At 33.7% G+C, this 24,463-nt stretch overlaps 1 protein-coding gene, 1 long non-coding RNA gene and 1 other non-coding gene across 5 annotated transcripts; 1 reads left to right on the top strand and 2 right to left on the bottom strand.

The window, feature by feature from the left end:
• The first annotated feature begins 9,333 nt into the window (after window positions 1–9,333).
• LOC104114139 (uncharacterized) lies at window positions 9,334–12,876 on the top strand. Of its 3 annotated transcripts, none has more exons than XM_033660753.2 (6): window positions 9,334–9,913; window positions 10,017–10,093; window positions 10,279–10,315; window positions 10,402–10,513; window positions 10,719–11,163; window positions 12,744–12,876. In XM_033660753.2, exons 1-5 carry the CDS (start codon window positions 9,667–9,669, stop codon window positions 11,131–11,133), a joined length of 888 nt encoding a protein of 295 aa, XP_033516644.1. In that variant the 5' UTR covers window positions 9,334–9,666; the 3' UTR covers window positions 11,134–11,163; window positions 12,744–12,876. The 3 variants fall into 3 exon arrangements, with proteins under 3 accessions (XP_033516644.1, XP_009622809.1, XP_033516645.1); XM_033660754.2 differs by lacking the exon at window positions 12,744–12,876 and having other exon boundaries at window positions 9,419–9,478; window positions 9,665–9,913; window positions 10,719–11,259; XM_009624514.4 differs by lacking the exon at window positions 12,744–12,876 and having other exon boundaries at window positions 9,335–9,913; window positions 10,719–11,259.
• A 2,946-nt stretch (window positions 12,877–15,822) lies between these two features.
• Window positions 15,823–19,256, bottom strand: LOC104114138 (uncharacterized). The gene is made up of 5 exons (XR_690323.4): window positions 19,167–19,256; window positions 18,370–18,533; window positions 17,598–17,703; window positions 16,366–16,722; window positions 15,823–16,046 (listed from the first exon to the last, which is right to left on the bottom strand). It is a non-coding gene; the product is annotated as an uncharacterized lncRNA (long non-coding RNA).
• A 1,189-nt stretch (window positions 19,257–20,445) lies between these two features.
• Window positions 20,446–20,519, bottom strand: TRNAI-AAU (transfer RNA isoleucine (anticodon AAU)). Its single transcript has one exon. It is a non-coding gene; the product is annotated as a tRNA-Ile (tRNA).
• Window positions 20,520–24,463: the final 3,944 nt, after the last annotated feature.

Below are 24,463 nucleotides of genomic sequence, written 5' to 3'. Positions count from 1 at the left end.
ACCATATACAGAACACAATGAAAAAGAACATTGACATCAAAGATAAAACAAAATTCATGGCTGCACTTCACCCAAAATAATAGCAGATGGCTTCCAAACTTTCATATATAATTCAAGGGTAAAACAGGTATTCAACTCCATACCTGTTCACAGCAGATTTAGACTAAAAGAAATTAAAGCTCTGAAACTGAGAAGATGTAACAGCAAGGAGCAAAGCAACAGTAACAAACTAGCTCACAACAGCTTCAGACTTGACCCCGAAATCCAGAAATTGCTCAAAAACAGTATGATATGAGAGCAGAAAAATGGAAAATAAGAGAAAATTTTCTATTTTTCTTTTGAGAATGACTGCAGATTTGTTTTTCGAAAAACAAGGAAGAGACCCAAAACTAAACTGAAATTTCCCCACTCCCTTTTGTGTCCGTGAAACTAAAAAAATGAAAAGAAGAAACTCATCGATTAAAACAAACTCTCTGAAATTTTGTCCTCAAAATTTTTAACCGAAAATTTCTCTAATTTTTTATCCCCCCCCCCCCCTTCTTCCTCAAGACCTCAGATATATATAGCCCTGCCCTTCTTCCAAATCCGAAAATCCTCAACTCTTTATGTGGATGATTTTTGGGACAAATGAAAGGCATGGATCGATTGTCAATCAATCTATGGCCCCCATTAATCTAAAAATCGCCTCAAAAAGAATCTAAACGTGCAAAAATTCGGAAGAAATAATTCCGTTGTCAGAGTTAGTTAAGCTACGTGGCAAGAGGAGAGAGGAGGGAGCACGTGAGGCGAGTGGGTTGATTTTTTGGTGGGTTCGGGGGGTCGTTTGGCAGCAGAGAGCAGAGGAGGGGTGGGGGCGCCGTGGGAGATGAAGAATTAGGTTTAGATTTTTTTTTGTAGGTGTTATAATTGGTATTTTATATGAGGTGTGGGAGTTGATTGTGTCCATTGGATGGGGATGGATTGAAGGGCTCAGATTGAAGAAGGGAGTGTGGCAGGTTTGGACAGACGGGTCAAAAGCTGGGTAGGGGGAAAAGGTGTTGGGTTGGACGGATTTTTGGGGTAATTTTTGGGGCAACTGGGCCACTGAAAATGGTTGTGGCCCAAACCGGAATTAAGCAAGCTTTCTTTCTTCTTTCTTTTTTCTTTTTTTGTTTTTCTTGATTTTTAGCTTAATAAAATTAATTAAAATCCTAAACTAAGTCCTACATTAAATCTAACTTGTAACATTAAATTAATTATCTATTTCTAACATAAAAATAATTAATTAACTTAAGATTAATGAAAGAAAATTACTAATTTGCAATTAAAAGCTAAAATGTAAAAATGACCAATATTTTTTGATTTTTTGTTTAATAACGCAATTAACTTATGTAATTAAATCCTAAATACAATTAAGACCTAAAATGCTATGCAAGGAATTCTTTAGACATTTTTGGTATTTTTCATAATTTTAAATATTAAAAATGCAACTAAATGCACACAAAAATTAACCAGAAAATCCTAAAAATTCTATGAAAATTAAAATAATTAGAAAAATCTATTTTTGTGAATTTTATAGGAGTATTTTCAGTCAGGCAAAAATCACGTGCTCACAGCGGCGTGCAACCCGATCCAACAATATAAATTTTGAATAAAATTTGTTGTGGCGTGCAACCTGGTCCAACAATATAATCTTTTAATTTAATTCCATTGTGGCGTGCAACCTAATCCAACAATATAATGTTTCAATTTAATTCCGTTGTGACGTGCAACCCACTCCAACAATATAAACTTTCAATAAATCCGTTGCAGCGTGCAACCCGCTCCAACAATATAAACTTAGCATAAATCCGTTGCGGCGTGCAACCCGCTCCAACAATATAATTTAATAATTTTTAAATATAAAAATACTCCAATAAATAACACATTTAATAAGAAATTATTAGGCAACAAGACATAAAAAAAATTATGATTTATTTAGGAAATAAATAATGACAAGTAGCAATTAATTTTGGATTCATGGAGAAAATAAGCAATTTAATATTTAATATTCTAAATGCCAAGTAGCAATTAAGACACATAAGTCAAATAAGCATGTGGCAATTATAGCATGAATTCAAGACATAATATTGGACAAGGAATATGAGAGAAATAATTAATATAATAATTAATTCATGATTTAAAATAATTTATGATTTTGAGATAAATATGCAGACAATCAATTTGACGACGTATAGGCACTCGTCACCTCGCCTATACGTCATTACACATGAAATTCACGTAACAAATAATTCAAGGGCTATATTTTCTCAAGTCAAGGTTAACCACGACACTTACCTTGTTTCGCAATTCAAGTGATCACTCGACCATGACTTTTCCTTTCGAAGTATCCTCCAAACCAATCAAATCTAGCAATTTATTTACCAACAATTCAATTTAAACTTTAGAAATTATTCACAATTCAAAAGAGACTTAATTTAAGTCATTTTCAGAAAAGTCAATGTGGGGCCCACTTTTCGGAACCCGACGAAAAATTATGGAATTCAGACATCCATTCCGATACGAGTTCAACCATACTAAAATTATCGAATTCTGACATCGGATTGTCTTTCAAATCCTAAATTTTCGTTTTTGAAAAGTTTTACAAAAATTCCAATTTCTTCCATCTAAATCCGAAATAAATGATGAATATAGACATGGATTTATGAAATATCATCAATATATGATAAGGAACACTTACCCAGTCCGAAGTCGTGAAAAACTCCTTCAAATCGCCCAAAAACTGAGGTTTTTTTAAAACTCAAACAAAAATGGCGAAATGACTGATTTTCGATCCCTTATGATTCTGTCAATTTTCGCTTCTGCGACGAAATGGCCGCATCTGCGGCGTCGCTTTTGCGATGCCAAATGCGCATCTGCACTGCCTTCCACTTCTGCGAACGAAATGTCCGCTTCTGTGGACTCGCAGAAGCGTCCAATTTTTCGCTTCTGCGATGGACTTCACGCTTCTGCGGCTAAGGCTTCGCAGAAGCGAATACACGAGAAGCAGCAAATTCCAGAATTTTCTTAAGTCCAAAATTTGATCCGATTTCGATCCGAATCACACTCGGGGTACTCGGTTCCAATTCAGACCTCGATTCGGACTTATGAGTTCATGAAATTTTTACTTTACAAAACCGTGCCGAAACGTATTAAATGAATCCAGAATGATTTCAAATTTGGCGCACAAGTCATAAATGACATAACGGAGCTATTCCAACTCTCGAAAATCTCAATTCGAGTCTAATATCAATAAAGTCAAATTCACAGTCAAACTTTGGAATCTTTAAGTTTTCAAACTTCCAATTTTCAATAAATGACGATAACTCAAGTTAGGGATCTCCGAATTCGATTGCGGGTATATGCCCAAGTCCCAAATTACGATATGGACGTACCGGAACTGTCAAAATACTGATTCGGGTCCGTTTGCTCCAAATGTTGACCGAAGTCAACTTAAGTGAGTTTTAAAGCACAATTCACATTTTTGTTAATTTTTTCCTCATAAAAGCTTCCCGAAAATTATACGGACTGCGCACGCAAGTTAAAGATGACCTATCAGGGTGCGGCCTTTTTTAGAACCCTGCGTAAACGCGAAATACTTTGTGAATCGGACAACCATTTATTTTTTTTTTGTGTGAACACCAAAAACGTTTTCTCCCTCAATATGTGTGCGCATATGTATACGGAACATGTAAATGTATATCCATGCAACATGTTAAAAGATAGCAGCGCTGATGATGATCATAATTATATAAAACTTGATTGGGACGATCAATTAGTAATATTTAAAGGATGAAAGACGACAGACATACCCATTCTCAAAGAATGCTAGATCCGCATTAATAGGCACTCATATTCCTAGCTATGGGGCCTTATTATATAGTAGTACGTAATATTTTGCATCTTATTAAAGAGTCTAAAAGAAAACAAAACTTGTGTCGGGGTTGACTTCTCTGGATGCTGTGCTACTGAGAATCTTTTCAGACTTTGTTTCTGAAAAACATTTCCCAAAAAATACATTTTGTCCTAACTCCTACCAAAACACACTCCAGAAAACTTATACTATGGATCACTTTCGTTCTGTAATGCAAAAAATAAATACTAATAAAGAAACTCCAAAGATTCTAAACATTTGACAATGTTGAATGTGCACTCAGATTCAATACTCTCTCCGGTCCACAGTAAGTGACTAATTTATTTTTTTATTTTGGTTCAAAATAAGTGTACATTTATATAATCAAGAAAAAATTTAATTTGTTTTTATTCTTTTACCCTTACGTGCATATCCCTAAAAAGTTTTCTTACTCCTCACATTAATATTTAACTAAGGATAGTTTAGTCATACTAGGTATTTTTGTATAGAATTTAGTATTTTCTTAATGGGCGTGCCTAAAGTAAATTGGTCACCTATTGTGGACCGAAGAAGTCGATATTATACAATCAAGAAGTGTATGACTGAATTTAAACAAGTTCGATTTTTGTTTTCTTTTTTAAGTTTATTGATTAGGTTAAGGAATCCTACAGGTGGACGAATTTCTCAGCAAACAAACCTTAAAATGTTGACCTCTGTAATCTGAACAAGTTCCTTTTGAATTGGTTTACATATAGTTTGTTTTGATACTTGACTAATTAGTTCTTCTAGGATAAATCCTATTAGCTTAATCAATTTAGATAAACTTAGCCTGCATCATGATTATTCAGGTCAAATCGACTCGTACCACTTACTCAACCCATATACGACATTGATTTTCTTCATATACACCTCACTTAAATGCTGGAACGCTTTGATAATGGATTTAACTCACGCTGACAGTGTAAAAAATTTATACTATCATATGATTTAACATGTTGTGGGCTAGTTGTTACTTTTTTAAAAAAAGTTATTAATTGTTTTATATAATGACAATTACCTATAGTCATTTTTCATGTAGCCTAATAATATAAAAAACTTAAACTCTTAAATATTCATAAATTAAATTGATTAGTATTAATAATTGGTTGAATGTGAACAATCTATGAGAATAAGTATTTATCATGCCCACAAGGATTGGCTGTGTTGGTTGGGTGAGTGGTTTCCCACATGGAATACCTGGGATCGATTTTCCTCACTAGCAGCTTCCTCAGTCAGAGCTCGTTGCACCAGACGTGCCTAGTGTGGTTTACATTTCATGTGTGGTTTGCGAGGTATTGCACAGTGAGCAGGTTACTCAGTGCGCACCCAAAGGGTTGCTGCTTCGATTTTTCCTGGAAATTTTCCAAAAATAAGTATTTATCATGTGGTAGTGAAAGCAGCTAAGCAAATGTAGGTTAGGAACAGAGCCCGTGATTCCCGTCGCAAAGGAAGCTGCAAACATATGCAAAAACAAATTAGTTTTCCTTTCTTAAAGAAATTATAGAGATCAACATCAGCTAGCAAGGCATCACACATACCTGTATAAGCACTTCAGCAGTACGTACAATCAACTGTTAGCACTCTACTTAATTGACTCATTATTGAAGTTAAAACAATTTTTTATAATAACTAGTCTTATGGTACGCGCTTTGCGTGTGTACTCATATTAGATTATATAACTTTTTAAAAAATGGCATCGATATTATTAAATAATATATTTGTATTAAAAATATGAAATTTCCTTAAAATGATGGATATTGATTCTATTTAGCTAGTCTAATAAATAAATAAATATGAATTATTATGATTTTTGGTGTCCTGCGAGTGACCGAAGTAATCTGAACTATATTTTTAATTTTTTTTGTTATTTGTTTTGATTGTTGAGTATCATCTTAAAATATTATACAAAACAATCAATAAAGAGAAAAATATTATTTGAGTAGAAAAGTATAAGAGTTCAAATAATATCGAATCAATTACAGTTTTGTTATTTTTAAAAAATTATGGACATGTTACATTATTTAAATAAAAAAATAATTTATATAAGATAAAATCTCGATTGCTCTTAAGATCCTAATCATCAAGACTTTCAACATAAATCAAATAGGAAAGAATTCAAAAGGTAACAAAATTGATGAACATCCAGCTCTGAATCTTAATCACTTTTGTTTTCACTTGTCAATTAGGGGTTAGGCAAAGTTGAGACTGACCTCGGAGAGAGACACTTATAAAATTCTCTTGGATTTCATGTAGGCTCTTGCCATATGAAGCTTCTGCCTCAAGCCCCGGACGTATGCTTGGTATGCACCCAACACCTTGCGCACGAGCTTGTCCAAAATTTTTGCGCAATCGTGTGTAAGTAGCTTTGTATGTATATCATTAAAATTCCATTAACAATCATTTGACTCGTCAAAAACTCTATTCATTAATCATATTTCCGAAGTTGAAATTGAACACTAATATCGCGTCATGAAAATGAATTTGATAAAACCTTTCATCCGAAAATTTCACATATTTTAACTTTAGTTAGATCTTCATTATTCAATTCTTTATATTTTTACTTCAAATTTTGTTTTTTGATTTATTTCGTTTGGTAACAATATTTTTGTATTTGTGGGTTATGAAACTTATTATTTAATAGTTAATGTTAGTGTTAACAATTTATAAATAATTATATTCATTAGTGTTCTTTTAGTAATAGATTAGAGTATTGAATTATTCGTCAATTTATTACTTCTAATATCTTATTGGAAGCACACAATGGTAAGTTATATTATGTAACTTATTTTTCTAAGATTAAATGCCGCTTCCTAATTTTTTAATTTTTAATTTGATTGCTTCTAAAAAAATATCAATAAAGAAAATAGTAATCTTTTGAGCAGAATAATTAAATTGTTGTGTTAAAAATTTGTTTTTGTATCATTTACTTGCCGTCCAAGCCTATGTGAAAAAACGATGTCTTATGTTTAGTTTTTAAATTCTATCTATTAGAATAAAGTATTAGTTTTCCTATTCGGTTAGGCTCAATCTTTGAAATTTACATGTAGTAAAAGGATTTTTACTACAATTTGACGTCCTAAATACACTTGATGTAAGCCTTTATAAAAAAATTATGTTTGATATGTAAATAGGAAAAGAATTTATAGAAGGTAAACTCTTTAAATTCCTAAATATTAGGATCTTATACATAGTTCAAATAAGAAAAAAATTTATAAGTAATTTTTTTGTTGATTTTGAAGTCCTAATTATTAGGAAAGTAACTTAAATCATAATTTTATCTAATATGAAATTTATTTTTAAAGGGTAAAAAAAGGCGAACGACAGTTCGCTAAGGGGATTTTGTGCTTTTAATATAGTACTAGTCTCATAATACGCGCATTGCGCGTGAACCCCGTCATGCATAAACTTTTTAAAAATCACATAAATTTGATTATTAAATATGTATTTGTGCTATAAAAGCAAGTTCATGAAAAAAAATATTCACATTAATAATTAACTAACTCAGCAAAGGATCCTCACAAAATCATATGTGAAAACGTAACGCACGAACGGAAATAAATATAAGATGTTTCATAAAGCTAAAGTATAATTAACAGTGCAAATAACCAGGAAATAGTGATGAAAGATGACAAGGGGAAAGAAGAAAGAGACATCCAAGAGCTAGGAAGATTAAGACAAATAGTTATAGTCCACTGAATAACTTCTAAAAGCAATAGAGGGTTTTGATCATGTCTTAACGGTATGAGGAAGGCTAGCAGCAACTTGGCTGCCAATATGTTTTACTGTGAATGTGTGTAACTCTGAATTAATATTCACAAGTAAGAAGAAAATTGATATTTTACTAGTATCGTAAACTTTTGGTTAAATATGGTAATGGAAAATAATAGTAAAGTCAAGTAAAGCTTTCTGTGTAAACAAAAAAAAATGAAGTAAGCAATTTCATGTGACACTAGTCTAATAGCCATGAATTTTAAAATTTTAAACTACAAAAAAAGTAATCTAAATTACTAAAAAATGAGGATTTCAAGGTTTACGACAGAAATCTAACTATGTAAGCCGACAAATAATTACAGCATAACTTCTAAGCCTTGTTCTGTGCGGCAATGGTGTTTAAGCAACATAACAATTTGAATACCTTTATTTTATTGGAGAAAAGAGTGTTTAATGTGGAAAGTGGAAACCAACGTTTAATCAATTTCAGCATGAGCTTCTTTTTAAAAATTATTATATTTCTCGCCATTGCAGAAAAAGATACAGTTGACTCCCCATGCTAACTTATCTGTTGTTTTTTCTCCGTTTTACATTGAAAACGTATATTTTGACTTAATCAGTTTGAACGATTAATCATTTTCTTTAACTACGAAAAGTCGGAAATATTGGTAGTTATATGTAATTATATATTTGTCATGCTAGGCTAGATTGCTCAAGAATTAAACTAAATTGGACGGGCCAATGAGACAATTAAACGAGAAAGGGAGATTTTGGAAAATAAATTAATAAAAGCTGCAATATTCATGTTGGAATCTTTTGATAATGATGTTATATAAAAATTGAAATTTTTTAATCTTCATTAGGGTGGTCCCAAGACTTGTTTCTATAACTAAAACGACAAGAGTAACAAAAATTTTACCCTGAACTTAATTGGACTCAATCAATAAACAAGAGTATTTTAAAGTTTTACTGGCCTTTGTAATCAGAAAGTGGTGGAGAGTTATGTTTTCAATGGTGTTGAAGCAGTCCACAAAATTGCCTAAGTACTTGTTTCAGAATTTTTACGCAACACATTTAATGTATATTCCAATTAGTATCTACTATAGCTGTATTTATAAATAGGTTAAATTTAAAGTGTTATGGAATGATATACGAAAATATTTTCGTATGACCATTATTTTTCTTCTAAAACTATTTTGTACATTTTTCAGTGTTTCTTGAGTTATTAAGGTAAGTTACTTATACTAATCGTAGAATGTGTTGGTATGTGGTATGGAGATAGTGTTTGGTGATAATTTTAGTATTAATTAAACATTATTAATATTTACGTCTGTTTAAGAAAGTGTTGTGGAGTAAGAGTCAAGATAGTCAAAATAGTCCTATTGAAAAATGAATTATTCACGTAAATTAACTTTGTTCATTGGTTGGAAATATTTTCAACAACCACAGAATAAAAAAATGATTCAGGGAAGACATTTTGGACCATATCAAACAGAGAACGAGCTGCTTTTCTACAGAAGCTGTACAAAGAAGAGCTGGTCTCACATGATTAGTTTCATATCTTTTTTTCCTTTTTATTTTGCGTCAACATATATGTGGATTTACGTGAATCCAATAGCTATATATATTAAAAATTATTAAATATCTATAAATATTTGACCGTTGATCTAATTATTATTGTATATTTTTACTTGAGGTAGCACGAAATAACTTATACACTTCAAATTCTAGACTCATCTCTATAGCGTACTTATTACATCATGGAGGAATGGTTGCATTTACTATATATTCATATGCATGAAGAGTTAGATAGATAATTGGAGAGAGAGAGAGAGAGAGAAGTTTTCAATCTTCTAGGTGAAGTCCAGGGTTTGATTTTCAATTGTTTCTATGTAGAATATTTTTCTTGTATAGTTAAGTTCACTTCAAATAGAAAGAAGAACAAGTAAAGTTGTGCAGTTTACATAAGTCATAAAAAATTTGATCATAGGCGATGCATTTACTTTTTTCTTTCTTTGTTCCCTATTTGTAATTATATTCTAGGAATGATGGAGGATAGTGATGACACTGTATGTTCCAAGAGAAGCCCTAATTATTCAGAAAAAAATGAAGAAGAGGGCAATAACAGCTCGATCAAATTGCCTAAGGATGGAGGAAGTTCAAGCAACAGTAGTGTTGAAGTGGGCGAGAAGGTGAGGCCTTATGTTCGATCCAAGATGGTTAGACTTCGTTGGACAACTGATCTCCATCGCCGTTTTGTTCATGCTGTGGAAAGACTTGGTGGACAAGAAAGTAAGTTTCTACAATTTCCTTGATTGTTTTTTTGGAATTTTCTGCTTTTATTCACCTTTGTTTAAATGTTTATGTTTCTTCTTTTCTTTCTTTTTTGGCGCAGGAGCAACACCCAAATTAGTTCTTCGATTGATGGACATAAAAGGACTCAACATTGCTCATGTCAAGAGCCATCTGCAGGTAAATTTAGGTGCCTAGCTAGAACAAAACCAAGTATATCTAAAAGATTTCGTCATTCATATAAATTCAAGAAACAAATAATAAGGTTATTTTCAATGAATATAAAAAGTTTTATATAACTGCTTATCCTTTTATTTTTATTTTTCCGATTAGTATGTTTTCTTATCTTGGTTTGTTTCTAATAGATGTATAGAAGCAAGAAGATTGATGACCCAACACAAGGTATGCTTGTTATCCGATCCTTTTATCTTTTTAATTTTTAAATTTAGGGGTAATAAATTCACTAATTTCAATTCCTTACCTCACAGGTGTTGCAAATCATCACAGGCTTTTTATGGAAGGTGGAGATCCAAATATCTACAACTTGAATGAACTCCCAATGCTCCCAACCTTTAATCAAAGATTCAATTCCACTTTTAGGTATGCAAATTTATTGTGCTCATTATAGGCTTCTTACCTTTCCTTTTGCTTTTCTGATGGGCGCACAACAACAACAACAACTGCGCCTGAATTTCAAGCAAGTTGTAGACGGTTGCCTATATAAATCTTTACCGTTTATGTCGCTCTATTTAAGTTCATCTCAATCCAAATTAAACTGATGAGATATTTTTACTCTTTTACCCAGATATGGAGATGCTTCAAGGAATTGTCTACAAAGCACAGCTGAGAGGATTTTTGGCAATAATCATAGTAGGGCAGTTGATCAAGATTCCATTACTGGGATTCCTTCTTTCATTAGTGAAAGATCCACTTGGAGAATAAACGAAATGAAAAAGCTAACTCCATTATTCCAGAGAGCTGCAAAAGCTAAAGCAAGATTGAGTCTTTTGAAAAGGAAGGCTATAGATTGTGACCTAATTGACCTGAATTTATCTCTAGGAGTAAAGCAAAAGAATAACAGCCACAATCATGACGATGGGAGTACCATATCATTGTCATTAACCTCAGCAATATCTCCTTCAAGATTGAAAGAAGGTGCTCATTGTGCTACAAAAGAAAATGCAAGAAGAGGGGCAAGTACTCTGGATCTGACTCTATGAATGGGACATGATTCTAAGTGAGATCTTGAGGTACTTGTTTCTGATTAGAATGCATTTTGTTGAGAATCTCTTAATATGTACCATTTACCAAGGTAATATTACTAGTCCACAATAGTATTTGTTCTAGTATCTTTGTCAATACTCTCTTCGTTCCATTTTATTTTAAGCTATTTTTTTACTAGTCTGTTTCAAGAATCTTTGTCAATACTTTGTTCGTCCCATTTTATTTGACACTATTTTCTTACTAGTCTGTTTCAAGAAAAATGATACATTTTTATATTTCCTGAATATGAAACTTTTATAACCATACAAATGTTATATTATATTTTAGATCACAAGTTTCAAATGTCCTATGACCACACAAATATTATAGAATATTTAAGATCATAAATATTATAAGTTCTTATTTCTTTTTTAAATTCCGTATTAATCAAACTATATCAAATAAATTGAGACAAAAGGATTATTTGTTTTGCTAGTATATTACTTCATCTTTTTGGGTGCTTCTCCAAATTACAAAGATTATCTTTAAGAAGAAAGTGACAAAGTGAATAAGGGATAGGATGACCAATCTTGATAGGAGGAAAGTTATGGGTACTTGTGCAGGAATAGTGTCTAAACCTTTGCATAAGGGGTGTGTAAGTTAACATGAAACTATTCCCTTCTGCTGATAATAATTCCAAAATACTAAGTAACCTACAAAATTCATCTTTCCAATCTGAAACTTCCAAGGAAAATAAAAAAATTCTTTCAAAGACGGTTTTTGTTGCTCGAGCCGTGACTATTGGAAGAGCATTTCTTGGGTCAGAACATGATGTTTGTATGGAAAAGGACAAAATATTCAACCACATGGTACTTCACTTCTGAAGTTGTAATTCCAAGATTACAGGTAATGTCAGCAGGAATCATTCTTATATATAATACATTGCCTCTTATATGGACTCAAACTTCATGAATACCATATAAGAGAAACAAAGAATTTCTTTGAACAAAGGGTATTGAATGTGATGGCAATTTTAAATATATCCATGGGCGAAGAATCTCAGCTTACCATGTCAAATCTTAGCTAACCAACATTAATACTCCCTATATGTCTTACTTCGACTTGACATGAAGTTTAAAAATATATAAAAAAAATTGATTCTTGTGGTATTAAGCTAAAGGTGTGCATATCAAAAATATCCTTTGATGTGAAAAAATAAAGTTGATTTTTTGGAAGAGTAAAAATTATAGATAGTTAGAAGAGTTTCTAGAAAGTTATAGAGTAATATCTTTAATATTTGTTGTACTTAAAAAATATCTAGATATTCTAGAGTCTTGGATATTTAAGGAAGATATTAGTAGAAGATGATAGAATTGTCTAGATTAGTTTTGTATCTAGAATTATCCCTAGATAAGTATAAATAGGAGTAGTCTTAGGCATTTGTAACGAAGCCAAAAAAATCAAGAAAGCCTTCTTTCCTAACAAAGTTTTCCCCTCCAAAACTTTCCTTATCTTTTCAAAACTTCCTGTTCTTTAGTTGAATCTTCCTATTTTTAGTTAACGATCCTGGGCTAGTATAAGATCTCCAAATAATACTTTTCTTCTGCTATTCTTCACATGGTATCAGAGTCAAAGTTGGCTTCTAGATATATTTGCAAGGTCGGGTTAGTGGTTGATTCAACTGGTTTCTCTAAATGGATTTGGATGATCGTGCTAATGGACTGGGGATGGAGTTGTTGAACCAGTTCAACTACAAGGTATGGAAGACTTGTATGGAGTCATACCTTGTTGGTGAGGATTTGTGGGAAGTTTTCAATGGGAGTAACACAAGTTCTCCTACTGACGCACCAAAAAATAGCAATGCGCATAAGAAGTGGAAGCAGATTAATGTGAAAGCGGAGTTTATCCTAAAGAGGTTTATCTCTCCTAATTTATTTGATCATATTATAAGGTGTAAATCAACTCATGAATTATGGAGGACCTTCGATCGGCTGTTCAACAAGAAGGATGAAGCTCGGCTACATATTTTGGAGAATGAGTTAGCTAACACCACTCAAGGTAATCTCTCTACCGCCGAGTATTTTTTGAAGGTTAAAAATTTGTATTCCGAAATTTCTCTATTGAATTCGGACCAGACTATCTCTGAAGTATGAATAAGAAAAATTATTATCCGTGGTTTAAAGCCAAAATATATTCCCTTTGTTACATCGATTAAAGGATGGGTTCAACAACCATCTTTGGAAAAAATTGAGAATTTATTGTCGTCACAGGAGCTACTAGCCAAACAGATGGTTGGTGTATCTATCAAAGAAGGGGAAGGAAATTCTCTTGTCGCCGATAAGAGGAACTTTAAAGGGAAATCAAGAGATAACATGCACTTTCTATCCTCAAGTGGTTTAAGCTTGCCAGGAAAGAAGGGGAGTCTTCCAGTAACGGTAAAAAGACTTTAAAATATTATAGTTGTGGTAAAGTTGGACACATAAGAAGATATTGTCGAGCCAAAGAGAGCAATATGGCTCAAACCAAGAAAGCTGGTGAAGAAGAAGAAAAAGAAGAAGACTGGGGAAAGTACTTTGCAGCGGAGACTCTATCAATAAATGACATGGCTTCAATAAATTTTGAAAGAGACTGGATCGTGGATTCAGGATGTGGACACCATCTCACTGGACATCAATCCAAATTCTCCACCTTTCGTGAATACAACGAATATGATATCATTATTACAGCAGATAATACAATCCATAATGTGGAGAAGGAAGGCACTCTTGTGATCAACGAGAAGCAAAAATACACTATCACTCTCAACAGTGTCTTTCATGTTCCAGGTATGAAGAAAAATATTTTCAATTGCAAATGTTGTAGATGCTGGAAACTATTTGCTATTTGGCCCACGTGATGTGAAGTTCCTCCGAAATATTAAGGTGCTCAAGGGAGATATCATTCACTCAGGAAAGAGAGTTAATGATTTATATGTCTTATCTGCCTCTAATTTATATATTGAGAAGATGAGTAGCAATGATAACACACATCTTTGGCATGCTAGACTTGAACATCTTAGCATGGATAAATTAAATATAATAAAACGATTGCCTAACTTAAGAAATTTTGGTGGAGGAGAGGTTTCTGAAGGATATCAATATGGAAAGGATATCAATATGGAAAGGCACATCGTCTTCCATTTGACAGATCCTTGTCAATGTGCAATGCCCTACTAGAACTTATTCAAAGTGACTTGATGGGGTAACGAGAACTCCTTCATTCTCCGGCTATTCTTATATGCTAATTTTCATTGACGATTTTACTAGATTCACTTGGGTTTGTTTTGTGAAGCACAAGTCATAAGTTTTCAATAAGTTTGTGGAGTTCAAAGAAACAGTTGAAGGCGAACTCGATTCCAGAATAAGGCAGCTGCGAACTGATAATGGCAGTGAGTTCATTTCAGATGAATTTCTTTCCTTTTGTCGTCGACATGGCATTAAAAGAGAACTCACATGGACTAAAAGTATGTCATTCTTTTTTGTAAGAATACTAGCTGCGATAAGCCCGGGCTGTGGCCGGGCCCAAACTCACGGAGAAAAGTGGTCCTTTTGTTTTAATTTTTGTGACATTTTTTGTTTCTCAATAGTCTATTTGATTAACCTTTAAAATTAAATAGAATTAGATCAACAGAATATTCTAAAATTAAAATGCAGATATTTAAACACTATATGAAAAAATCACAGTCGCAATTCTATAAGAAAATATTTTTAAAATCTCGATCAAAATTTATATAATTTGAATTTCGAAAAAAACGAATTATGCCACACCAATTGAGTTAGGGAGTAATACTTTTGTTTGGAAAAGAATAATTTGCATCACGTTCTTAAGTTTCCACCAAATTAACTAAATTTCTGTATATCTTGTTTTGATATTTGACACGGGCAAAAGCTGAGAGCACAATAAATGTGCTCCCTCGGGTCCGTTATAATTATCATATTTATCTCTTGCACACCCCTTAAAAAAATATTAACTAAAAGAATAATTTGACTAAGTTATCCTTATTTATTTTTTGATCTTAAATACTTTTCTTTCTTTCATCAAATTTATCTCTAATGTGAAGAAAATTACTTTCTCCCTCAAACTATTTTTTGTGTTTTTCTTTCATATGTCTCTTCTAAATATTAATTAGGAGTTTTTTTTTTATAACTATTTTACTCTTATTAATTATATCTTAAAATATAATATCTGTTCATTGAATATTTAAGCTATCTATGCGTCTAATTGAGGTGTTTGCGGTCTTCAAGAATAATTACTACTAAGGTTAAAAGGGAAAAAATAATTAAGTTGTCTTGAACTTATAAAATAACAAATAATTTAAGACAACTATTTTTTAAAATCTCAACAATTAATTTGAGAGAAAAGAAAGTAATTAATCCTATTGATTTTTAGACTATCAAACACTTACACTACCAATTTGTTTGTAGTAAATCATGACAATAAAATGAACTGAAAATAGTACTTTGATAGAGTAAAGGACTACTAAGGACACGTGGCTTTCAAATGTGCTCCTCAAACCTCTGCTCTTGTTGTGGAGATAGGAAAATACAACATGTTGGGCCGTGTTCGTCTTTCCCTTTCGTACACCCAACTCCCGTTTCTAATATACACGGGCCCAACACAGTTAACATACGTTTCTGAATTCTTCTAGTAAAAAATTATACACAACCTTTTGAGAACACCATATTATTGCATGATATAAAAAATTATTTCATGTACCATTAGTAAGTTATAATTACACAAAATTTGAAAGTTTAAAAACCAAATATATCTTCTAAAGTTAATGCAACACTGTGTTCTGTCAATCTGAAACCGTCATCTGTTTGAAATCTCAAATAAATGTGATGAAAGCTTTTTAGGATAAGGTAGAACTTTTTCTCCTTTGCTAGAGTACCTGCAATGCATTTCAAATAAAAATTATCCAAACCTTTTTTTACATTATATGTAGGAAACAAACCAAACAGTTATATGGTCTTAAGCCAAACATCATTCTGAAAGAACCAATATCACAAAAAATTTAACTTGACAGTAAGAATTAGAAATGCACATGGTCAAAGCAATACACAGACCAATATTTTATGTAAAACACTAAATAAAGCTTCTTGTTTATTCCTCCTTTTTTATCATCATACAAACCAAAATCACATTTTATTTAATACCACTAAAACCATGGAAAAGTAAGCTGGGAAGTTATAGATTTAGGCAAGCCTCACCTTCAACCAGAGCTCTATCCCTTCCCACTAACAAAGAGAGAAACAATGCCCTCTCAGTTATCAAAGTAATTCAAAATCCTCCGTCTCTTCCATGGATGAGGAAGGCTCTTCTTGTACACCAATTTTACTTCTTCTCCATTTTCTAGCTCTATTGACTTCCAAGCAGATCAAAAGCTCAATAGTTCATGGCCCACCCAAGAACCATACAGCCTCCAATGTTGCAACAGCTTATTCCGAGTAAGGTTCAGAGATATTGTCTATGAAAACACAAGAGTAGTTCATATAGCTGATAATTCCACAGAAAAGCAACAGTTCTAAAGAAGAAATCTTCTCATGAGTAGAGGTGTCTTGTGAGCTCTGCTATATCAAAAGACAATTGTTAGTTCCACTCACGCTACTACTCCTTGAGGCATGCAATTTCGGAAGGTCCCTCGATGTTAAGAGTGTCACATGATAAGTTAGTTCGAGCAAGTAGGCAGTATGATAATTTCACTATATGAACACTATCGTCAAATCTTTTCCATCTTCTTCTTTAGTTTCACTGTCAATTTGTGGTTATACAATGAAAGTTTAACGACGTATTGATTAGTAAACTAAAATTGAACCACAGATACCCTCTCCCCAAGGTCAACTGTATGTGACTTCCGCGAATCTGGAGAAGTTTTTCCAAAAATTGAGAGCTTGAAACATCATTAGGCAGTTATATATGCTGGTAATCTTTTTTTTTATCCTTTATGCTATTTTTTCCTCGTTCACTTTTCGAAATACTGTCCCACTTTATTTAGATCCTGAGATTTAAGTCCATTTCTTTTTTATTTTCTTTCCTTGGAAAAATCACCCCTTGGCAGAAACAGATTTGTTGATATTCTACAGAATCAAATCAAAGTACAGGAAACGGTCTCCATATGCGCATGCTCAATGTAGATAGTCCATCTTGGATAAAAGAAAAGAACCAATAGAGAGCTGCAAGACATAGTTAATGGAAGATAGTCTCAAAGGAAACTAAGTGTTTAAGTATCAAAACCAGCTCCATTCTACCTCATTATTGTAGAATAAAGAGACAACAATGAAAACTACGCCTTAGTTCCAAACAAAGTTGGGATCGGCGAATATTATACGACAAAGACAATATCTCCAAAAATAAATTAGAAATATACCAATACATCAAGAATCAAGAGCAAAAGAAAAGTAGTGCATGTACTTGTATGAAGAAGTAAGGTTAATGCATTGACCTTTTAATAAATTTTTTGCTCGTTTTTCCCTGGAAGACTAAATTAGACATTGACAGTGCTGCTGCAATTTCAGAACGTCTGGGCTCCACGAAGCCAATAAATCTACCTTCAATTATAATCCAATCACCCAATCAAATAAATTAGATATTTAAAGAAAAGATGTTACCGTAGAAGTTGGTTCACCATATCCGACGACTCAATGTGAGACCTTTTATTATACTTAGTAACAGTTGCATCGATCATGGCAATAAAAAAGACGACTGGCATTTGAGCACCACTATCTTAGTAAATAATTAACGAAGGTACAAGTTATATAATTCTGCACTTCGTTTTCAATGTGCTTAATCACAGAAAGAGTTGATTCTTTTTACAGTTTGACCTTCAAGCATAAATTTAGGCTCCCCCACGATTTAATATTAGCTACACAATCAAATTTAAGAAAACTTAATGTAACAAATAGAAAAAATATAGTTCTTCTGAATGATAAATTTCAGTCACAACTGATCATCAGCTAGAGGAGCGCGCATCAATCTCTTCCAATATTGGCAGAAACTGATAAAAAGGCCATGCTACTTTGCAAATTTTACTTCACCATAAATTCCGAAAAAGCAATAGAGCAAAATGCACAAACAACTAAATTCATTGTTTAAAGACAGAAGGCTGCAATTGAAAGAGAAATTGCCATATATCTAAAATTGACTTGCATGCAACTTCAGGGAATCTCTAGAAAACAAATAACACCTACAATCGTTAATGATTCTAAAAGGCTCACCTTGCACTTTTGTCTCAGAGAATCTCTGCAGCACCGTCGTCATCGGACGAACTCAAAATATCAGGAGTAACATCACCAGAAGTTTTTCATCTCTAGCTATGGAATTTCAATGACTTAGTGTCAAAGGAGTCGGCTTTCTTGGCCTTTGGGTCAGCAGAACTAAACTAATAGAAATAAGAAAAAGAAAAAAATTAAAAGAAATTGATAGAGACAATCAAGAAAGATGAAGTGGAGGAATGAGAGAAACAAATGAAAATTCAATGAAATGCAACAAAATGTTGTTACCATGTCGACCATGGTAACTACATGCTCCCAGAATCCACCCGTGGAAGGTCGAAATACAACGCATTGTTACTTCACAGGGAAATAATCAAAACTTTTCATCATGAATTAGATCTTTACCAACACGTTTAATCTCAATATGGCGTTCAATTCTTTGGACCAACTCTGAGGTAAAACTTTGATTGAATGCTCAAAACCTTAAGTTCTAACCCTAGGTCAAATTACCAAATTCCTTAATGAAAATATAAGGCAATTGAAATTAGTTACAATTAGTGACATGCATGAGCAATTTCTTGCTAGAAATTCATTCAGAAGAATATAAACTATTATATACCCAACAATCCAAATTACCAACAAAGGAACTGAACCAAAATAAAGAAAAATTATCAAAACAGAGAGTCCAATCAAGAAAATAAATAGAATAAAGATAGGCAAACATTGAAATAGTGAGACCCATATTCTAATTACTGATAAAAAGGTGCAAGAAGCAAAGAGAGATTGCAGAAAAAACTCACCAAAGCGAAAAGCTTCACTGAAAGAGTGGAGTAGAAAGAGGAGGAGAGGAAATGTGAAAATGGGAATGGAACGAAAATGAGAGAGAATAGGAGTTCTAAATGTGTTACTATGAAAATTTGTGTAATTATAAATTTAACCCTAATTATAAGCATAATTTCAGGTATACCCTTGTTCGTCCCCCAAGTCCCGTTTCTATATTATATTATAAAAAGTATGTCATTCTTTTTTGTAACATAGACTAAAAAAGCAAAGACACATAAACTACTGAAACAAAGGGAGTATCTAGTATTGGTGTTGCCAATTCTCACGAGGCCATTGGATACAAGTAACAACTGAGTTTTCCTCTACGTGCCATAGAGAAGGAAAATAATGGTAGTATTCAAGTCCATTTAATCAACAAATCATGTATTCACATCTTTTCTGGATATTCAATCATTTGGAAATGTCTCTGACTAAAGAAACCATCAGCATTACGAAGCATATGTTCCATCTAGATTCATTTTTTTAAAGGAATTTCAGCATCCTCAAACTTCCTAAAATGGCCTCAAAGAAACTAAGTTTCATCCGTGATTACTTTACTAAAAGCTTATGCATTTCTTAAGAAGCTTTCAAAATTCAACAAGTAATCCTACTGGAAAAGTGATCAACACTCCCCAAGTAATTGCATAAACAAAAGCTTTTCATATTATTTTGATTTTAAAGAAGTAATGAGTAACCAAGTTAAAATATATACTGCATCGTTGTTACCAATTGACACTCATACGCACAAGGAAAAGGTTTGGTTTTTCACTCAAATACGTTGCTAATTCGTAGGTGTCTGTTCTTCGATCCAAACTGGTAATTCACTGCATTAATTTTAGTAATTTTCGCGAGTATTAATGATTCTACAGTGACATAGCTCCAGACATGGGCTTCTTCCCTACATTATATGGCTAGCCGGATGTTTATAGCAATAGGGTACCATTACTTAAGTAACTCGGCACTTGGGCATAGTATAGGTTTGCCACTTAATCCACTATCAATGTATCAATGGTGGTGTAAATATTTTCTTTTAAAAAAAGCATCAGATTTGAAAATCCACACCTTCGTATATACGAACTGCTTAGGCTGTATCAAAAACGAACTGCTTAGGCTGTATCAAAAACGAACTGCTTAGGATTTCATTCCGCCCCTCACATTGCAAAGAGAAAAGTAACAAATTAATGGTGGAAGAAAACATTGGAGGAGTGGAACCGTTTTATCTACCCACTCTTCGGCCAGAACAAAAAAGAACATTTTTGGCCCATGCAGGTCTCGAACCTACGACCTTCGCGTTATTAGCACGACGCTCTAACCAACTGAGCTAATGGGCCTTTTACTTTCAGAGTCTATTTAATTTTACATAACTGCATGTATTATTGGTTGCCATCGAAGCTTGCAATATTTTAGTACTTTTGTGAGACTAACAATATTTTAATAGGGAATGTTATAAATTTCAAAAATCAATTCATCGTCCAATAATATCAAAGGTGACTTTAGTTATCAAATGCTATTTTCTTATTTGGAAAATGAGATGGAAATCTACTCCTTAATTCTAATCTCGTTGTTATGAACTTATGATACATATCGCCGAAGCCCCACATGTATGTAAATAGTAATTAATCTCTAATATTCAAAAGTCTGGAGCAAAAAACTTTCATGTACAGATGACAGGTTTTGAGAGTTTATAAGTTGTCGAACTTTATTCTAACTTCACTGATTCTGACGGCGCACTACCAGAAAATACCTTTTTTCGATTATAAAATATCAATAGTAAATTTCTGACTACTGTAGTCGTAAATCTCATATTTATTTTTTTATTTATTTCTAAGAATTATTCCGACTATATTTTCGACTAATATAATCGTAAAGTTTCGCGAAAAATTTCACGCATAGAATTTTCCGACTACTGTAGTCGAAATATTATATAGGAAAGTCAAATAACTTTTGACCAAATGGTCCCGACCGTGGTAGTCGAAATTTTTTTTCAAAAAAAAAATTTAAATAATATATTTTTTCCGACTACAGTAGTTGGAATATTGTCAGACCTTATTTTGTGACTACTGTAGTCGGAAACTTAAGTTTTTTTCTGCCTAATTCCCTTACTTTTCTAATATTTTTTTCCCACACACGCTCTCTCTTACTCTCTGTCTCTCTCTTTACACGCTCTCTTCGGCTCTCCAATTAATCAACAGCGCCGGCGAAATCAAATCCAACGACACCGACAATATCAAATTTGGGCCTCGGGTGTGTTTCGGATGGTTAACGGATCAAATTTGATTTTGGAAGAATAGCTGAAGTTGCTGCACCTGGTATAATCGCACCTGCGCAACATTGACCGCGGGTGCGAGCCCGCAGAAGCGAGCCAATGAACGCAAGTGCAGTTTGGAAGGAAGAGGCCAGAGGTCGCATGTGCGGAGATATAATCGCATCCGCAGATGCGGAAGATGGAGCGTAGAAGTGGAAGGGGCCAGGGCGTGAGGGATCGCAGAAGCGGAAAAATTCCGCATAAGCGGGCGCGCAGGTGCGGCCCATTGCTAGCAGATGCGGACCCAGTCCCTTTAAGTCATTTCCGCACCTGCGATGGAAATTTCGCAGGTGCGACTATGGCCCGCAGGTGCAAGATTTCTAGACAGAACATTTAAATGCAAAGGTTCGCGATTTATGCTCATTTTTAACATTTTGAGCTCGGGTTTGGCGTTTTCTTAAGAGCATTTTTGAGGGGTTTCTTGAGGTAAGTCCCTTGTGCTTATTGTTGATCAATAATATTGCTTCCCTATTTTTTTTCCACCTAGTTAGTGTGTATTTAAAGTGGAATTTAGGAGTTTGAGACTAGAGATTTGAAAAGTTTGATTTGAGGATTTGAAGGACCATTTAGTGTCGGATTTTAGTAAAATTGATATGGTTAGACTCGTGAGTGAATGAGCTTTCGGATTTTGTGATTTTTGCCTGATTCCGAGGCGTGAGCCCCGGTCGACTTTTTAAAACGAATTTTAAAAATTTTGTTAAAGTCTTGATTTCATTAATTAGATTAGTCTATTATAGTTGTATTTATAATATGTAATTATTTTTTGCTAGATTTGGGCCAGTCGGATATTCGTTGCAAAGGTATTGTTACCGATTGATTGAGCTTGGTTCAAGGTAAGTGGCTTGCCTAACTTTGTGTGGGGAAAACCCCCTTAGGATTTGAAACTATTGTGACATGTGAGCGCCGTGTACGTAAGGTGACGAGTACGTACACATGCTAGTTGTTGAAAACCCCGATTTTTATTGAGCAGCAACATGTTTTTCTTTATTTTGGGTTATACCATTTTTATGAGTATTAACCTGTTTTCATTCTTAATTGAGTTATTCCAATATGTGTAGCTATCATGTTTAGTCTAATGTCGCATGTCTACGTGCTTTAACTGCTTACTTGAACTCTATGAAGCATGCCTAGTTATTTTTCTGCTTTTTCCTTGTCCTTTATCAGTATAGCCGTAGAAATCTTACTGTTAACTATTGTATTAATCGTTTGATCTGTGTATTTACTTTTGAGACTACGAGGCGGTTCCTCGGGAGTTCTCCCTGCATATTTACTTTGGGACTACGGAACGGTATTCCGATAGATCCTCCTGTCTTGCATTTTTACTTTGGGACTACAAAACGGTATTCTGGGAGATCCCCTTGTCTTGCATATTTACTTTGGGACTACAGAACGGTATTCCGGAAGATCCCCCTGTCTTGCATATTTACTTTGGGACTACGAAACGGTATTCCGAGAGATCTCCCCTGTCTTTCATATTTACTTTGGGACTACAAAATAGTATTCCGGGAGATCCCTCCTACACATTTACGTTTGGGACTACGAGACGGTATCTCGGGAGATCCCCTGTTGTATTTCTGTGTATTGAGATGTTACCTTCTATAAATTCTTTCTTGTTAAATTTCAATCTTTATTTTACTGCGATATTTCTTTCTTGCCTTGCTCTATTATTATATATACCAGTAGGGCCCGGACCTGACCTCGTCACACTCTACCGAGGTTAGGCTTGGCACTTACTGGGTACCGATTGTGGTGTACTCATGCTACTCTCTGCACATATTTTTCGTGTGCATATCCAGGTGCTCCTTATCAGCTGCAATATCAGTGAGCCGGGACAGCTACAGAGACTTCAAGATATATTTGTCGCATCCGCAGACCTCGGAGTCCCCTTCTACTCTTCCCCATGTCCATTATCTTCTGTATTTTTCTTTTGTTAGACTGATGTATAGAGACACTAGATTTTTATTTTATAGTTTGTGATTCATGATGTTCCGGATTTTGGGATTTGTTGTGTATTTTTGAATAGTTGGTTAAATTTATGTTTTTATTTCATTATTCCGTAAAATATTAGGCTTACCTAGTTGTAGAGACTAGGTGTCTTCACGACGTCACACGGAGGGGAAATTGGGTCGTGACAAGTTGGTATTAGAGCTCTAGGTTCATAGGTGTCGTGAGTCACAAACCGGTTTATTAGAGTATCGCGGATCGGTACGAAAAAGTCTGTACTTATCTTCGGGAGGCTATGGAACTCTTAGAAAAATTTTACTACTTTGATTCCTTGTCTTGCGAAAATTGTTGACTTCAAAAATTCTAAACATTTATATTCTATTCTCTCACGAAGTTCGGAAATTTTGTTAAAGTCTTGATTTCATTAAATAGATTAGTCTATTATAGTTGTATTTATGATATATAATTATTTTTTGCTCGATTTGGGCCAGTCGGATATTCATGGCAAAGGCTTTGTTACCGATTGATTGAGCGTGGTTCGAGGTAAGTGGTTTGTCTAACTTTATATGGGGGAAATTCCCTTAGGATTTGGAACTATTGTGACATGTGAGCGTCGTGTACGTGAGGTGACGAGTACGTACACATGCTAGTTATTGAAAAATCGGATTTTTACTGCGCAACAACTTGTTTTCCTTTATTTTGAGTTATACCATTTTATGAGTATTAAGCTATTTTCATTCTTAATTGAGTTATTCCAATATGTGTAGCTATCCTGTTTAGTCTAATGTCGCATGTCTACGTGCTTTAACTGCTTATTTGAACTCTATGAAGCATGCCTAGTTGTTTTTCTGCTTTTTTCCTTGTCCTTTATCAGTATAGCCCTAGAAATCTTACTGTTAATTGTTGTATTAGTCGTTTGATCTGTGTATTTACTTTTAAGACTACGAGGCAATTCCTCGGGAGTTCTCCCTGCATATTTACTTTGGGACTACGGAACGGTATTTCGGGAAATCCCCTTGTCTTGCA

The sequence above is a fragment of the Nicotiana tomentosiformis genome, chromosome 2 (genome assembly GCF_000390325.3).
Source record: "Nicotiana tomentosiformis chromosome 2, ASM39032v3, whole genome shotgun sequence".
NCBI lineage: Eukaryota > Viridiplantae > Streptophyta > Magnoliopsida > Solanales > Solanaceae > Nicotiana > Nicotiana tomentosiformis.
Note: the sequence above shows the minus strand (reverse complement) of the source record. Positions and strands in the feature narration are given on the sequence as shown.

Excerpts from the sequence above, each read along its gene's own strand:
- LOC104114139 (XM_033660753.2), top strand. The coding sequence starts at position 9,667 with ATGATGGAGGATAGTGATGACACTGTATGTTCCAAGAGAAGCCCTAAT. Across the intron at positions 9,914-10,016 it reads AAGACTTGGTGGACAAGAAA|GAGCAACACCCAAATTAGTT; the intron begins GTAAGTTTCTAC and ends TTTTTGGCGCAG. Across the intron at positions 10,094-10,278 it reads ATGTCAAGAGCCATCTGCAG|ATGTATAGAAGCAAGAAGAT; the intron begins GTAAATTTAGGT and ends TGTTTCTAATAG.